The sequence below is a fragment of the Amblyraja radiata genome, chromosome 26, assembly GCF_010909765.2.
Source record: "Amblyraja radiata isolate CabotCenter1 chromosome 26, sAmbRad1.1.pri, whole genome shotgun sequence".
In the NCBI taxonomy this organism is placed as follows: domain Eukaryota; kingdom Metazoa; phylum Chordata; class Chondrichthyes; order Rajiformes; family Rajidae; genus Amblyraja; species Amblyraja radiata.
The window spans coordinates 11,398,399-11,416,274 of record NC_045981.1 but is presented as its reverse complement, the minus strand read 5'-3'; the positions used below and the strand labels follow the sequence as shown (position 1 = coordinate 11,416,274).

The window sequence follows — 17,876 nt, the reverse complement described above, 5'->3', positions numbered from 1 at the left end:
CACCTAATTTCAATGTTTCTATGATATATGACACAACTTAATTTGTCCTCTTTTAACCCTTCCACCCCATATACCTTAATCCCTTTTACACATAAAGATCTATCATTAATTTGTTGTTGTGGATATATCAAACTCTGTTTTTCCGTTTGTTAACTTTATATCTGAGAGAGATGGTTCTAAATTTTGCACATCCTGTACTTTTGGTATATTGCAGTCTAAATTATTCTGTTTATTTGATTGAAATTCCAGATTTCCAAACCTTTTTTTGTTTGAAAGAGGTTTTGCTTCTTACCTTCCAGATAGTTCTTGTATCAATGTATTTATATTTGTGCTGCTTTTAATGAATTCTTTGTCAAGGAATATTTAAATATCACAGATGGACAAATGATCACATGTGATAATGTTGGGACAACAGTGATCTTTTTTTTCAGATCAGCAAGTTTATTGAAAAGTTGTTAATTTCCATTTATGCACAACCACTGAATATGGATAATGTTAGTAAAGACATCTAATTTGTTGAAATATCAGAGCAGCCACTTGAACAATATAAATAATAGTAAATTATTTGGGGTTTGCATGCCTTCTGTGTTAAACATATGTGATGAATAATCAATAGAATCCTTGAACCATTCAGCAGCATATGTGGAAGAAAAGTGGGCTTATGATTTAGATTGAACAACCTTTTGTTTTACTGGCTTTATGATTCATGGCTTGCTACCAGACTCAATGTTGTCTGTTCTGTTAGTGCCGGTCATTAAGGACAAAGCTGGTAAAGTAGGCAGCCTACATAATTACAGGCCCATAGCTTTAGCCAGCATATTGTCAAAAGTTTTAGAAAGAGTTCTGCTGGATAGAATAAATGAGTTTGTTAACTCCACAGATAACCAGTTTGGCTTTAAAGCTAAACATGGCACTGACTTATGCATATATGCCCTAAAGGAGATTGTAAACAAATATAGAGGCAAAAACTCTTCAATCCTTATGTGCTTTATTGATGCTTCCAAAGCCTTTGACCATGTTAATCACAGAAAGCTGTTTGGTAAAGTGAGTCAAAGAGGGGTGCCTAAATACATTGTGAGAATTCTGGCCTACTGGTATGCCCACCAGACTATGCAAATAAAATGGGACAATAGGGTCTCAGCCCCATTTGGGGTTAGCAATGGTGTTAGACAAGGGGGAATTTTGTCCCCAGTCCTTTTTAATCTATATATTGATGATCTGTCCAAACAATTGAAAGCCTGCAATAAATACTGGGTACGTGATTGGTAATATTTTAGTGAACCATATTATGTATGCAGATGATCTTGTGATCTTTAGTCCATCTAGTGCTGGTCTCCAGCAGCTCCTTACTATATGTTCTGTGTATGGTGTGGAACATGATATGAAATATAATGCTAGTAAGAGTGCTGTTATAATCTGTAGAACCAAAGAGGATAAATGTCTAAAATTTCCTGATTTTAAATTGTCTGACAATAATCTTAGTGTTTGTAATAAGGTAAAATATCTAGGGCATTTTATTACAGAACAAATGACAGATGATGAGGATATTTATAGGCAACGACGCATGCTGTATGTACAGGCGAATATTCTCTTGCGTAAATTTGGTGCGTGTGCAGATGTGGTGAAGATGTCGCTATTTAGAGCATACTGCACACCACTCTACACTGCACACCTGTGGTCGAACTATGGAAAGACACGTTTGCAGAGACGAAAGGTGGCACATAACGATGCCATGAGAACACTGCTAAGGAAACCTAGATGGTTTAGTGCCAGTATTATGTTTATGGCTGCAGGAGTCAGTACTTTAGAAGCTATCCTAAGAAATCACATGTATAAATTCATTTGCAGGATAAATGACTCTAAAAATGTAATTCTTGTGGCCTTGTCAAACATAAGGGTTAGCACTACACGCTACGAATCCCAGCTGTGGTGACACTGGTATCGTTGTCTCGTTGTAGGACATTGATCATTCTTTTAATCTGGATTTTTAACTGATGTATTGCGTTTTTTTTTAATGTAATTTATAATGCTTTTATGTGATATACTAAGATTTTATATGTACTTTATGATATTTTTTTAATATGCAATGCATTTTTTAATGTAATGTTGCCCCTTGTCTGGACCTCGAGTCCGTAATAAAGTTTATTATTATTATTATTATTATTATTATTATTATTATTATTATTATTATTATTATTATTATTATTATTATTATTATTATTATAATAATAATAATAATAACCTGGCTAAACACTTCCAGCATTTTCTGTTTCAATTTCAGATTTACAATTTTATAATTCTTCAAAGTGTTTATATATTTTATGTTTCAAACCAAAGTAATTTATAGTGAATAAAGCTCCACCTTAATATATTCTGTCTATTTTTAGACCCATGGCAGTCAGTTCATATTGATGACCTTCGGAAATCGAAAGACATGTTTACAGATCTGACAGCTTTCAAAGGGATTACTATTAGCCAGCTTTTCGGCAGAGACCCAGGGGAGCCTGAATGTATGTGCTTAATATTTTTCTTTTTTTAGAATTTCGCTCGCTTCTATGTGATCTCCATAAAATTTCGATTATCCTAATATGAATTGGGATATAGTTGGTGTAACATCAACAAGTGTTGAGAGGGCAGGAGTTGCTGTTTGTAGATGGTGCAGTTCTGGATTTGGCTTTTGGAAATAAATCATTGGAGAAAGTATTGATAGGGGAGCATTTTTGTGATGATGATCTGACAGCATCTGTTGCGTCCAAACTGTTAATGTTTATGGTCAGAAATTCAAAAATTTAGAAAACAAACATGCTTTAAATTTTTTTTTAAATGCAAGAGTTGCAGAAAATCAAAAGCATATTTATGCTAGATGGAGACCTAGGGAAAATAAATCACACAGATTGGTGATGGTTGATGACACAGGTTGGTGACATACAGTAGATTGGTATTATCAATTCTATGTCATTCATTTTATTTTGGTTTCCATCTCATTAAGGGTGTTCCCTGAATTACATAACAGCTATTTTTTTTGGTGACAAGAAAATTATTGGAACTTTATAAACTTTAATTTCAAAAGGCACACATTAATCAAGGAAATTAATCATGTACTTGTAAAGGATATTCGTGTATGGATAAAATGTTTGCATGCAGTTCTGGGTGTCATGGTACAGGAATTATGAGATGATGATAAAGAAAGTGAAGAGAGTTATTAACATATGTCAATGAATTTTAGAATTTGTGTGTTATAGTTAGGCCAATATTTATTGTCCATTGTTTAAAGATTTTTGGGAAGATCATGGTGAGCTGTGTTCTTGGATCAGCTAGCCTTCTGAAGGTATGACATTGACCTGGCATCAATTAAAAGCAACAACTTCTGATTTGGACAGAATGATGATAACTTGGATATGAGCATCGGGGAAGTGGGTGCAAACATTTCTTGGTGATTCAGGATGTACGTTTGGGGATGTGTTGAAGACGTCCTGGCATGTTGCTGCAGTGTATGGCTAGTTGTCGAAGAAGTGGATGCTTAAAGTAGTGAATCAGCAGTTAATCAAATTAAGTAACAGCTTGATGATCTTGAATCAGACCACCATCAAATGAATTGCTGGCTGATGTTTCTCAAGCTGCATTCAACTAAGGAAGAATATGTTGTTACACTCCTGATTTGTATTTTGTTTTCAGAGGAAAGGCTTTGAGTATGTGTAAGAGGGAACAGCAGATGTTGGTTTACACCAAAGATAGACACAAAATGTTGGAGTAACTCAGCGGATCATTCATTATCTCTGGAGAAAAGGAATAGGTGACATTTCAGGTCAAGACCCTTCATCAGAAGTGGTCTCGACCCAAAACGTCATTTTCTCCAAAGGCTTTGAAGTTTGGTTGATAATTGTTCAATTGATGAGTGAACTGATGTCAATTCATTCAAATCATCTTTATAAGAATGAAATGTGTGTATTTAACCAATATCTGTTTGTATTTCAGCCATGATTGTTGATCAGGAGGAAGAGATTCTTGTAAGTATTTTAATTCTTTTGGTGATCGTTTTCTTGGAATCACTGCAGTATTGTACATTGTCAATGTCTCTGAAAATCCTGATATTAAGCTTTTGATTTTGATATTTCTGAAGAATGATGTAAAACACAGTTTAGCAGGTTTGATTTGGCTTTTCAAAATCCCAGGAGAGAAGAAGAAACCTAAAATAGTACAGAAGGAAAACTAGATTGTTTAAGATTGGTAATGAACAATTTGAACATGTACTGCATGTAATAAGTTCTATATATATACCTTTTATATATGGTTTGCTAATTTATAAACATTGTTACAAAAATAGCTTTTTTTTTTAATAAGGATAAAACAAAGATACTGGATACAACTTCCCTCATAAGGAATTGTGTGCAGTCTGCTGTTAGCATGCTGAGAGATCTTCATCGGAGTTCAAGTCGCAGCACCACACGAGTTGAAATCCTGCTTTCTCTGTTAAGAGAAGATGTTGAATTCAAAGGTTTGTTGTTAATGTCTTTACATTAATCCGTTTTATGTCTAAAATGATAATTAAAATTTTAACAACATTGTCAAAATTTATAATAATGGTAAATAATCGGCACTAACATTGATTACAGGATAAGTTCATACACAGGCAATTAAATGTGGAAGTCTAAAATTTGCTGTCAGAAGTATTATGTTCTTATTTTAGTATATCTGATATTTTTGAAACAACTATCACCTAACCCATAATGGCCATTTGTCCAAATGAGCAATCTAGCAAAAAAAAAAGCAAAACATTAGATGATGACAGAAACATTAGGGATTGCAGTTGCTGGTATCTTGAGCAAAACAAGTGCTGGAGGAACTCAGTGGGCCAGGCAGCATCTGGAGGAAGAAGACAGACAATGTGCGGTGTTCAGTGTATGCAAATGAATACCTATATCAGTAATTAGTTTTGAATCTCAATTTTATTTTTTTGTTTAGCTTCATTCCTGGCATTGATGAAGCAAAGGTTGCACTCCCTTCTGGTGAAACGTGATGAGGAGTCTTTCAGTGCAACTGAGTGGATGCTACGGGAAGCCTCAAATGTTGAAGCCCTTCAGGAAGGTGGCACTTTCAGGTAAACTCAAGGACGCCCCCTGGTCTCAGAAGCCATACAACATTTTTAAAATATGAAATGAATTACTGAAAAAACATATGTAGACTATCATTCCAAAGCAAACAAAAATTGTGTGCTTGTTGGAGAGAGTATCTAAATACACCATTACCAACTTTAATTGCAGCAATGGAATGGAGGTTCATTTAATAATTCATTTAAATTAATGAATTCTTCATATTCAATGTGAATCTGAGGTTAAAAGTAGCTTGGCTAATTGGCACCATTGACCCATTCTTACGTACTAGTGTTTCCATTCAAACACAGCACCTCCCTGGGAGAAATGGATCAATAAATTTACCTCCAGCAGGTACTTTAAAAAAACGTTTCCTGAAATTGCATCATTTAATGTGATGGTCTAGTACCATGTACAATATTATTCCTCATTCTTGCTTAATTTTCATTCCTCTTCATTTCTACTTACCAGCACATTAATTTATTTTGCTGTGCTTATGCAATTTTCATTGTAGAGGTATGTTCAGTTTGAAAGATGCCGGAATGTTTAGAGGATGCTCTTATATGGAATTGTGTTACAAATGTCACAAAATCCAAGCAGATTGAATCAATTTACCAAATGCAATTTCTTGTTTCCTGATTTAATTTTCTATTTACACGCACAATTTTAATTTATTGTGCCAATTTGCATTGGTAGAATAATATTGCTGCCCATCCTTCTTCCATCGTGTACCCTCCTCACCAGCTACCACCAAATAATCTATAGTGTGTTCCTGAAGAGATTGGATTCATCCAACAACAACACTTGATATATCGCATATGTCTTATATTTAATACTCGTCAGGGTTATCTTGGCTTTGGGATTCATACTTTAAAAAAACGTTAATTTTTGCTTCACAGACACACACTTTGGAAGCGAATTCAAACAGTAGTAACACCTCTTCTGGCACAGATAATCTCTGTTATAGACCGAGACTGTAACTTAAATTTGTTACGTGATGATACTCCTTTATTTGTACGAAATCTATGGATGAACATTTTTAATGACGCAAATCTCTTGGAGCTTCCTTACAACAGAACTATCTTCAGGTTAGTATTTATATTGAAAGGAAAGTCAGTATTTCAAAAGGATCAGAATTGATTAAGATTTGTATTTTTCTGTTTCTATTTTATAAATATATGAATTAGGAGCAAGAATAGACTGCTCAACTCCTCAAGCTCAACCACCCCACCTATAACATATTGGAATCTTCCTGCCTTGTTTTTAAAATATTCAAATTCTGCTTCTAATGCTCTCTGCTGGGGAAATAATTGTACTCATAGGCTTCTGAGAAAAAAATCACTTCATCTTTGTCATAAGTAGGCAACCTGTCATTTTATAAAATGAGAGGTTGACTATTTATGACAAAGATAAAGTGTATTTTTACCCCCATAATTGTGTAAATTAGTGTTTTTAGTATATTCAATTGTTTAAGTTTTCTGATTGTACCGTACAGATCTTGATAATTTTCTAACAGTCGTAGACTAAAATCAGGCACGAGTTAATGAGTGGAATAGCTACAGTCACCTCACAGGACATGAATATCATCCAGCGCCAGTGAAAATTAGAATTGACATAAATCAAGAGACATGTTTGAGCTGCTGTATTACATTTTTTAATATAATCCAGAGAAATTGTATTTATTCTTTTGACAGTTTGGAATCTGAAATTGTTGTCCACAATTATATGAAGATGGACGTACTAAATATTGGCAATGAGCTTCCTTTCAGTTGGAGAATAAAGGAGTTTCTGGATGAGCTATGGATTCAAGCCCAATACATGGAAGGTATTAGCAATGGCCTACTCCTGCCGAATGGCCTACTCCTGCACCTATTTTCTATGTTTCTAAGATATTACTTGTTTTATTTCCAAAACCCATAAACAGGACAAGTTGAACCAAAGCTGAATGAAATATTTAACAAAACTGGATTTGGAAAGTACTTTTCAAATGTGAATGAAGAATGGAGACAGAACTTTTTCTTCAGGTACTTGGCTGATTTCCTGCTGATGACAATGAACATCTCAACTGAAGTTGAATTTGAGGTAATTGCGAAAATGTGGTAAAGTGCCGCGTGCTTTTCATTGTATAAAGCAGAGTTCTGTAGAGGGGTCCTGACACAAAACGTCATCTATCCATGTTCTCCAAAGATGCTGAAAAAGTTACTTTTATAACAACTAAACAGGTTCGCTTCTTAATAAACAGACACCACACAAACTGTTTGGTAGACCAGTTCAAATCTTTACTTATTATCGGCCGATGGAAGGGAGCGAGAATTCCAGTCAAGTGACCAATGTAGACACTTAACTGTGCTCTCCACTTCCCTGAACAACAGAATTACATAGCATTATATAGTGTATGTTTGTCACCTTAGCACATTCCACAGACATTAGTCATGGTCAGAGGTACAGGAAAAGGCATCACATCAAAGGCATTTTGTCACATGGTACAAGATATATTAAAAACATTGGCCATTTGGTTTATGACATCTTACTCCAAAGAGATGACTCTAGCTGTTTCTCTCTTCCTCTCTGTCACCTCCTCCCTCATAAACATTGGCCATTTGGTTTACGGCATCTTACTTTTCAAATACATCAAAGAAATGTAGCATCTCTCGTCACCTCCTCCCTCATAAACATAGGACACTTGGTTTACGGCATCTTACTTCAAAGAGATGACTCAGCTCTTTCTCTCTTCCTCTCTGTCACCTCCTCACTTGGGAGACAATGTTATAGTATTTATTATCTCACACACCGCAACCTGAGGCAAGCCTAATTTGACACTAAATATAAGCTGTAAGCTAGCCCAGAAACCTATTTTAATATTTTCTTATTTTTGTAACTTTATTCAGCTTCATCAATGCTGCCTGACCCATGAGTTACTACAGCACGTTGTATATTTTTTTGTAAACCATCATCTGCAGTTCTTTGTTTCTACTTTGTTCACAGGAAGTTGTTCCCCCTCAAATTTCCCCTCATTATCAAAATCGTTATCAAGGTTTATTTTCAGCCCTGGATATGTCAGCAGTGAACTAATTCATGATGTGAGCCTGAGAAATGCTTGTACCCTTTTATTGAACATAATTTGTTATTTACTAATTTGAGGTTTTGTTTTTCATAGTTCCTTCAAGGAGCACTGATCTCCTGCATAAATCAGCTGAAAATAGAACATAATATTGGAGATGAAATGTCTTTGCTTTGGGTGCACGTTGCATATCAACATTTCAAAAACCGTCTGCAGAACTTTTCAAGAATTATTGTAGTGAATCCTTCTGTTCTGACATTGCTACAGAAGATCAAAGATAAAATACAGAAGGCTGAAGACAAAGAGATGGTGAGAATATTGCTGAATATTTTGATTAATTTGCTAAATAATTTGGATATTTTTAGAGCTATTAAGAGAAAAACTTGCATTTAAATAGAACTGTATAATGTTATATAATATTGGGTGTCCTAAATCACAGATTTTTAAAAATCCTCATTTTCTATTCTATAACCAGCTGTTACATTTATCGTAGGCAAAATAAAATGATATTTTACATCAAAGCACCATTCATTCTAGATGCACCATTCATTCTAGATGATATTTTAACAATTTACCACGTCAAAATAATGTATTAATGTACATTAATATGTATTGTAATTGTATTGTACTGGCATTTGATCAAGTCAACTTTATTTGTCACATACACATACAAGATGTGCAGTGAAATGAAAGTGGCAATGCCTGCGGATTGTGCAAAAACTATAGAACAGAATAGAATAGAATCAGTATTTACGTTAGAAAATATTTTTTTGCAAAAGACACAGCACAACAGTAAATTAGTACAGTAAATTAGTCCCTGGTGAGATAGGAGTTTACAGTCCTGATGGCCTGTGGGAAGAAACTCCGTCTCATCCTCTCTGTTTTCACAGCATTACAGCAGAGGCGTTTGCCTGACCATATCAGCTGGAATAGTCCGTTGCTGGGGTGGTAGGTGTCCCCCATAATGTTGCTGGCTCTGGATCTGCACCTCCTGGTGTATAGGTCCTGCAGGGGGGCGTGTGTAGTTCCCATACTCTCTGCAACGCCTTCCTGTCCTGGGCAGAGTTGTTCCCAAACCGGTTTGTGATGTTGGTGGACAAGATGCTTTCTACAGCCCCAGAGTAGAAACACTGAAGGATCCTCAGAGAGACTCTGAATTTCCTCAGCTGCCTGAGGGGGTAAAGGCGCTACCTTGCCTTACTCACCAGTGCGGCAGTGTGTGTTGTCCATGTCAGATCCTCTGTGATGTGGACTCCCAGGTATTTAAAGCAGCTCACCCTATCCACAGTAGTCCCATTTATCTCAAGTGGCGTGTACGTCCTTGGATGTTGTGCTCTTCTAAAGTCCACAATCAGCTCCTTCGTTTTTGTGACATTTGCCATATTTGCCTGGGAACAAGAATTAGCTATAAAAATTTCAAAAGAGAGCTGGGATAATCATTTACTACAGGTGCATAAATGCTCGATCAATGTACGACATACGCTTATCCAATTCAAAACATTACATAGACTATATTATTCAAAAACTAAATTAAATAAAATCTTTCCCAATGTTTCACCAATCTGTGATAAATGTCTGTGTCAAGAAGCTACCATAGCGCATTCTTTTGTTTTTTGTACAAAAATCCAAAAATTCTGGCATGGAATATTTGATATTTTTTCAAAATTAATTAAAATAAAACTGGTACCAAAACCAGAATGGATCATTTTTGGGATATCGGAAGGTATCCCTGAATTAAACGTGTATCAGAAGAATTTACTCAATTACGGGCTAATAATGGGAAAAAAGCTCATACTTAAATTCTGGAAAAATGCGCCTACACCAACAATAAAAATGTGGACATCAAATATGTTTGAAACATTACATCTGGAAGAGATGAGATTCCTCTTAGCAGGTAAAGCAAACCAATTCCAAAAGACGTGGTCTACGTTTATGGACCTATTACAAGCATGAGGTGCAATAGTAATTTTAAAAATAAATAAATAAATAAATGGTATCAGGACCTGGCAATGGGAGGTAAAACAACAAAAACAGACTTGGTTGGTAGTCTTTCTGCGGAGTTTAATGTTATAATAGAGCGATTGTCCTTACTTTCTTTTTCTTTCTTTTCTAGGGTCTACTTTCTTACTTCACTTCCTTCTCTAACTTCTTTTCTAAGGGGCTTTCTTTTCCCAACACTCTCTTGCACTTCACGACTCTTGCGCACCTTCTTTACTTTCCTTACTTCTATCTTTTTCTTAAAACTTTAAAAAAAAATGAAGCGGTACAAAAAATGTATTAAGATATATGTGTTGTGTGTTATTGTAATTTACCGTACTTCTAATAAAAATAATTTAAAAAAAATAAATAAATTGAATATAGACTAAAAATGCTGGAGTAACTCAGCGGGACAGGGAGCATCTCTGGAGAGAAGGAATGGGTGATGTTTCGAGTCAAGACTCTTCAACGGACTGAAGAATGGTCTCGACCTGAAACTCATTCCTTCTCCCCAGAGATGCTGCCTGTCCCGCAGAGTTACTCCAGCATTTTGTGTCTATCCTCATGTTTGGAGGTTGACAAATACTATTTCAAATAGAAGCAAATGTATAAACAAAGAATTATGAAAGAGTAAGCCTGACATCATAGCCATATACGGATAGAGCTATGTATATGGCATGGAAACAGGTTTTTTGGCACAACTTGCACATGCATAACCAAGCTAGTCCCATTTGCCTGTGCCAATATATATGTATCTGTCCAAGTTTATTTTAAATTTTGTAATTACATCCGCCTCTACCACGTCTTCTGACAGCTCAATCCACTTGTGGAAAATGTTGTATCTCAGATAACTTTTAAATGTTTTCCCTCTACCATAAACATACATCTATAGTTTTTGACTCCTGTACCATAGTGAAGAGACTGATTATTCACCTTGTCTATGTCCCTCATGATATGGTATTGCACTATAAGATCATCCCTCAGCTTCCATTGCTGCCAGGATATACGTTTGAGCCCATTCAGCCTCTGGTAGTTTTAAATAAAACTATTTAATGTGGATGAAATGGATAAAGTATTCAAAAATATAATCGGGTTACTGGGTCCTGAGGGCTTAAGTTAGAACCCTAACTTAAACACTTCTAACTTAAACCTTCAGGACACAATAACCTGATTTTATATTTGATTTTTAAAAATCAGTTTCACCCACATTTTAAACAATTTAAATAAAACTACCAGTTGTTCCAGCATCTTAGAGTCATGGAATCACACAACACAGAAATTGGGCCCTTCAACACAACTTGTCCATGCCAACCATGCTGTCTACCTGACCTGCCCCATTTGCCTATGTTTGGCCCATATCTCTCTATACCTTTCCTATCCATGTACCTATCTAAATGTCTTTTAAATGTTGCAATTGTACCCACCCCTACAGCATTCTCTGGAAATTCATTCCATACCCACCAGCCTTTGTGTGCTAATGTAGCTCCTTAGATTCATTTTAAATATTGCCCTTCTCACTTTAAAGCTGTGGCTTTTAGCTTTAGATCCCCTACCCTGGGGGTAAAAACGGGCTATTCACTTTACCAAGCCATTTTGTATCCAGAGACACGAGACTGCTTGGATAGCTCACCTTGGATCCCATGATCCCATGTGATTTAACTAGCCCATGTGGGACCTTGTTAAAGATCTTGCTATCATCCATGTAGATGACGTGTAATACTCTGTGCTCATCGATTTGATAGTTTGCCAGTGTAAGTAAACTGAAAGATTTTCTTTAAGCTTGCTGCCTGGATATTAGTGGTGCTTTTCGTAAAATGAGAATATGAGATTGGAAAAATATTGTGTAATATCCAATATAATTATTTTCAGTATTGAATAATGGTAGAAGTGGTATGCTTTTTACTATTTCTAATGGATTTATTTAACTATTTAAAAAATGTATTCAACTATTAATGTTTGCAATTTTAATACAGGTCATAGATATTTATGCAGCAGCTGCCTGTGTTGATTTGCTGGAATTTGAACACACTAAATTGTCATATCCGGCCTGGCTGCAGATGGTGAACACTCTGCAAATGCCCATTGAGTTGGTCTGCACAGAAGTCTTATCACAATGTGAAGGAAGGAAATCTTCCATTATGCATTATGTCCAGTAAGAATTTTGTGTGTCATTTTTGTATTTATAGGAGGATACTGTTTTTTCATTAATAGAATTTTCAAAGTAAATTAAAGATTTGTAATCATCACGCAAAAGGGTTTGGGTTTGTTATATGTGTTTTGATGTAATATGGCGTTATAAACTTACTCTCAACTCTGAGCAATGAATTTTAAGGTCATAAGAAATAGGAGTAGTATTAGGCCATTCAGCCCATCAAGTTTACTCCAGCATTTAATTATGGCTGGTCTACCTCTCTATCCCAACCCCACTCTCCTGCCTTCACCCCGTAACCTCTGACACCTGTACTAATCAAGAATCTATCCATCTCTGCCTTAAAAATATCCACTGACTTGGCCTCCACAGCCTTCTGTGGCAAATTCCACAGATTCACCCTCAGACTAAAGAGATTTCTCCTCATCTCCTACCTAAAAGAGCGTTCTTTAATTCTGAGGCTATGACCTCTCATCCTAGTCTCTCCCACTAGTGGAAACATCCTCTCCACATCCCACTCTATCCAAGCCTTGCACTATTCTGTGTGTTTCAATGAGGTCCCCCCTCATTCTTCTGAACTTCAGCGAGTACAGGTCCAAGGCCGACAAATGCTCATCATAGGTTAACCTACTCATTTCTGGGATCATTCTTGTAAAACTCCTCTGGACCCTCTCCAGAGCCAGCACATTCTTCCTCAAATATGGTGCCCAAAATTGCTCACACTATTCTAAATGCGACCGCACCAGTGCCTTATAGAGCCTCAACATTACATCCCTGTTTTTATGTACAAGCCATCTTGAAATAAATGCTGCCATTGATATTGCTTTCTTTACTACCGATTCGACTTTTTGGGAATCGTGCACCAGCATTCCCAAGTCGCTTTGTGCCTCCGATTTCTGGATTCTCGCCCCATTTAGAAAATAGTCTAAACCTTTATTCCTACTACCAAAATGCATGACACCACACTTTGCTACACTATATTCCATCTGCCACTTTGCCCATTCTCCCAACCTGCTCAAGTCCTTCTGCAGAGTTCCTGCTTTCTCTACACTAGCTGCCCCTACACCTATTTTCGTATCATCTGCAAACTGCCCCAGCACTGACCCTTGCGGAACTCCACTGGTCAACTGTTTTATTGTCATATGTCCCAGATAGAACAATGAAATTCTTACTTGCTGCAGTACAACAGAATATGTAAACATAACACTGTAAACAATACCAAGCACCTTCGCCCTAGCAATAGCCACTCCATAAACTTCCACCCCTGACTCTTCGGGCACGTTGCTGGTGTCTTCCACTGTGAAGACTAATGCAAAAAAGTTATTGAACTCCTCAGCCATTTCTATATTCCCCATTATCACTTCTCCTGTATCATTCTCCAGTCATCCAACGTCCACCCTTGCCTCTTTCTTGATCTTTATATAACTGAAGAATCTCGTGCTATCCTCTCATATTATTGGCTAGCTTACCTTTGTATTTCATCTTTTCTCATCACTAATCATTGCTATGTTATACACATTTTTGTTCTCATGTCATTGTTAGCAATTTCCTCCTATCATTTATAAGTTTTACCAGATCATAGTTTATTTTCCATTTCATTAGGCAGCTGATCATCTCATTCCTGCTGACAGTTTTGTAATTTCCACTCTAAACAAGGTTAACCTATCCACAGAACATAGAAACATAGAAAATAGGTGCAGGAGGAGGCCATTTGGCCCTTCGAGCCAGCACCGCCATTCATTGTGATCATGGCTGATCGTCCCCTATCAATAACCCGTATCTGCCTTCTCCCCATATCCCTTGACTCCACTAGCCCCTAGAGCTCTATCTAACTCTCTCTTAAATCCATCCAGTGACTTGGCCTCCACTGCCCTCTGTGGCAGGGAATTCCATAAATTCACAACTCTCTGGGTGAAAAAGTTTTTTCTCACCTCAGTCTTAAATGACCTCCCCTTTATTCTAAGACTGTGGCCCCTGGTTCTGGACTCGCCCCACATTGGGAACATTTTTCCTGCATCTAGCTTGTCCAGTCCTTTTATAATTTTATATGTTTCTTTTAGATCCCCCTCATCCTTCTAAACTCCAGTGAATACAAGCCTAGTCTTTTCAATCTTTCCTCATATAGCAGTCCCGCCATCCCAGGGATCAATCTCCATTTCAAATGGGCACTTTACAAGACTCATTAAGTCAGCAGTAAAGTAGTGGTTCTGGCAGGTCAAAATACTCGAAAGAAGAAGCTAAAAGGAAGCATTATTTGGTTGCTGGGAACGAGAGAAGAAAAAGACAATAAATATACAGAGAGACAAGGAAGACAAATATCTTGATCAAAGGGGAGGCAAAATACCCATACAATTAAGCCTAAAGAAGATTCATCTTATATAGGATTATCAAAGCTTAAGATAGATAGATATATCCTGATTGTAAACAACGCACAGGGAGGAGTTATTGTGCAGAGATCAAAGTTATGTTTGGTGGTCTGTAATTGGCTGATGGAGGTAGAAATTATGCAACTAATCTGCAGAACCAATGAAGCCGATTTGAAGATTAACATGCTGGGGGGGATTCCAGGAGCTGCGCAAAGAAACGGTAAATTAATGGAAAGACAATGCCAGGTTCACCTGTAGAAAAGAGGGAATCAAGTTGGCATCTATTGCCAGTCCTATACCAACAATGGTTAAGGAAGTGCCCAGCAAATGACAGCATACTTTTGGCGCAGTATACCAACAGAAGTACGTAAATTACAATGAATACTAGAAAAGTAGATGAGAATAAAAGTCATTTGGCAATAGTCTAGTAGGTTCCAGATGGACAAAACAACAGGAATAGATCAGAGTGCAAAGTTAGAAGGGGAATGGCGGGAAATTCTGTCCATCTTGTATTAAACACAAAACAACTGGAATTGCTGGAATCTCTCCACGGGTCAGACAGGATCTATGGAAGGAGAAACAGAGTGAATATTTCTGGTTGAAGACATTTCAGCAGTGTCCTGATGAAGTCTTTAATCTGAAGTCTAACTCTGTTTCTCTTTCCACTGATACCGCCTGGCCTACTGAATGTTTCCAGACTTTTTTTTTCAATTGGACTTGCACCATGTTTATATTTCAGATCTGGGTGGCGGAGAATATTTTCATTGTCACTTTTCGTGGAGCATCTCATTTTGGGAGTTGATGAAATACATAGTAAATTGCAGAACATGGTTGTAATCTATGCTGTTCGACTTGCAAAGGTACCGTTATGTGTTATGAATCGCTCTTACTGTTTTTATTTACCTATGGTGTTTACTTACGTGCAATTTGACATTATGCAGTAGTCATGATAATTTAACAATCAAGTTTTAAAAAAACAAAGCATTTTTCACATTTTTCACGCTGCTGGTATAATTATGTTTGAATTTAATTTCAAGTAATAAAGGCACAGTATCATTTCAGTGACTAACACAATATTTTTGCATGTCTGAATGGCAATCAGATGTGCTATTTCCATGTCAAATCAGCTGATATTCTTTCATGGCTTAGGACTTTTTAATCAGTAGCATATGAACATGGTTATTTATAAATGTCAGCTTCTGTAAGGCCGGCATTACAATTGTATTTGATTCCATTTTTTACTTTTGCAGAGTCTGAACAGTAACTCTGATTTGAGATTGCAAGATCCCTTTCAGGCTGTGATTACGATCCTAAGGGAATGCAAACGTGATGCAGGATGTCTGTTTTTCAGGTAAGAGAGTTCGTACAATAATTATGAGGGTCGTGTTTTAATTCTACGAGTTACAACGAGCTCATTGTGTCACTCTCACATTTGTAATACATAAATGACCTCTCAAGGTTGTTGATCAGTGAGGGTCTCCGTTGTCGTTGGGGCTGAGCAACGTGGAGCGGCCTCCAGCAGGAACGACCTAGGGCTCCAGTCGCGGAGCTGCGGACCTACTCACCATCGTAGAGCTGGCCGAGTTCGGAGCGGGAGGAGCGGTGGTGGCGCGCTGCTGCGACCGGACCCCCGGAGATTCGGAGGCTTACCGCAGGTCTGGTGGACAGAAACACCGGGAGCCCGCGGGTCCCTGCTGGGGGACCGCTTTTCGGGGCTTCCGCAACGGCGACTTCTCCCGCCCGAGTTGCGGGGTCGAAGAGTACCTGGAGCGGGGCCTTACATCACCGCCCCGCGCGGCTTGGAATGGCTGCGGGACTTTGCTAGCGCACGCCGGGGTCTCCAACAACAAGACCCGGAGTGCGGCCTTGCATCACCCGGCGCGGCGTTAATGGCCGCAGGACAATTACCATCGCCCGCCGGGGGCTTTGACTCTGACATCGGGAGGGGAATGGGGAGTGCAGGGGAGGGATACGTTTTTGCCTTCCATCACAGCGAGGAGGAGATGCGCTGTGATGGATGTCTGTGTAAATTGTGTTGTGTCTTGGGTCTTTTTCTTGTGTGTATGACTGCAGAAAACAACATTTCATTTGAACCTCAATGAGGTTCAAATGACAAATAAAATTGTATTGTATTGTATTGATCCTGAGGGGATACATTTCTCTCTTGAAATCATGTACTGTACAGTACATGCAAAGAATGTGCACTTTGAGGAAATAAATTAATTGCTGGGGGAACTAAGTGGATCAGGTAATGCAGTGGATCAGGTGGCGCAGCGGTAGAGTTGCTGCCTTTCAGCATCAGACACCCGGGTTCGATCCTGACTACGGTCGCTGTCTATATGGAGTTTGTACGTACTTCCTGTGACCTGCGTGGGTTTTCTCTGGGATCTCCAGTTTCCTACCACACTCCAAAGACGTACAGGTTTGTAGGTGTGTGGTTTGTTGGTGTGGACTTGGTGGGCCGAGGGGCCTGTTTCCATTCTGTATCTCTAAACTAAAAATGTCCATGGAGATGAATGGACAATCAATGTGTTGGGTTGAAATTCTGCTTCAAGACTGACACATGGTTTCAACCTGAAACATCCATTTCCTCCCATGGATTCTGAGTTCCTCTGGCAGCTCATATTTTCTGCTCTAGATTCCAACATCTACAGTCTCTTGTGTCCCTATATTTTTAGAGCATTCCCTAAAAATAGCATTCCATCGCGAACCAGGAGATTATTTTGCATTTCAAGCTAATCTTTTTTGCAATTTTCTGATTTCAGGCTGCATACAGAACAATGATAGAAAGCAAATTGTACATATTACTAGGCATAGCGAAAAATACAGGATTTCTTAAGTTATTATCTGAACAGCTGTCAAAAGATCTACATGTAATTTAATTTTACTGTTGAAGGTAGACACAATGCTGGAGTAACTCAGCGGGGACAGGCAGAATCTCTGGAGAGAAGGAATGGGTGACGTTTCGGGTTGAGAGCCATCTTCAGACTTTTTCAGACTATTAATTTTATTGTTGATCTTTTATTGTATTGTAGATACGGTCTGCAAGAATGTTCAGTTTGCTTTGGAGAACTCAACAATCCTGTATTGCTTCCATGCGATCATCTTTACTGCTTAAACTGCATTAAGCAGTGGTTCGCATCAGGAGATGTATACTGCCCATGTTGCCGCACTGCTGTGGCTAATGATTATGTACCAGAGGCGTCCGAAGAAATAAGGTATTCTATAGGTGT

General features: G+C 37.8%; 1 protein-coding gene across 1 annotated transcript in view; it reads left to right on the top strand.

Annotated features, from left to right (window-relative positions):
- LOC116987732 (E3 ubiquitin-protein ligase rnf213-alpha-like) overlaps nucleotides 1-17,876 on the top strand; it is a 95,999-nt gene that overhangs the window by 39,827 nt on the left and 38,296 nt on the right. Inside the window, exons 23-34 of the mRNA XM_033043963.1 lie at nucleotides 2,388-2,510; nucleotides 3,976-4,007; nucleotides 4,342-4,495; nucleotides 4,963-5,098; nucleotides 5,990-6,178; nucleotides 6,785-6,915; nucleotides 7,015-7,172; nucleotides 8,248-8,460; nucleotides 12,102-12,280; nucleotides 15,383-15,503; nucleotides 15,894-15,994; nucleotides 17,679-17,861. Coding sequence (XP_032899854.1) covers nucleotides 2,388-2,510; nucleotides 3,976-4,007; nucleotides 4,342-4,495; nucleotides 4,963-5,098; nucleotides 5,990-6,178; nucleotides 6,785-6,915; nucleotides 7,015-7,172; nucleotides 8,248-8,460; nucleotides 12,102-12,280; nucleotides 15,383-15,503; nucleotides 15,894-15,994; nucleotides 17,679-17,861 — 1,720 coding nt within the window. The remainder of the gene's footprint in view (nucleotides 1-2,387; nucleotides 2,511-3,975; nucleotides 4,008-4,341; nucleotides 4,496-4,962; nucleotides 5,099-5,989; nucleotides 6,179-6,784; nucleotides 6,916-7,014; nucleotides 7,173-8,247; nucleotides 8,461-12,101; nucleotides 12,281-15,382; nucleotides 15,504-15,893; nucleotides 15,995-17,678; nucleotides 17,862-17,876) is intronic.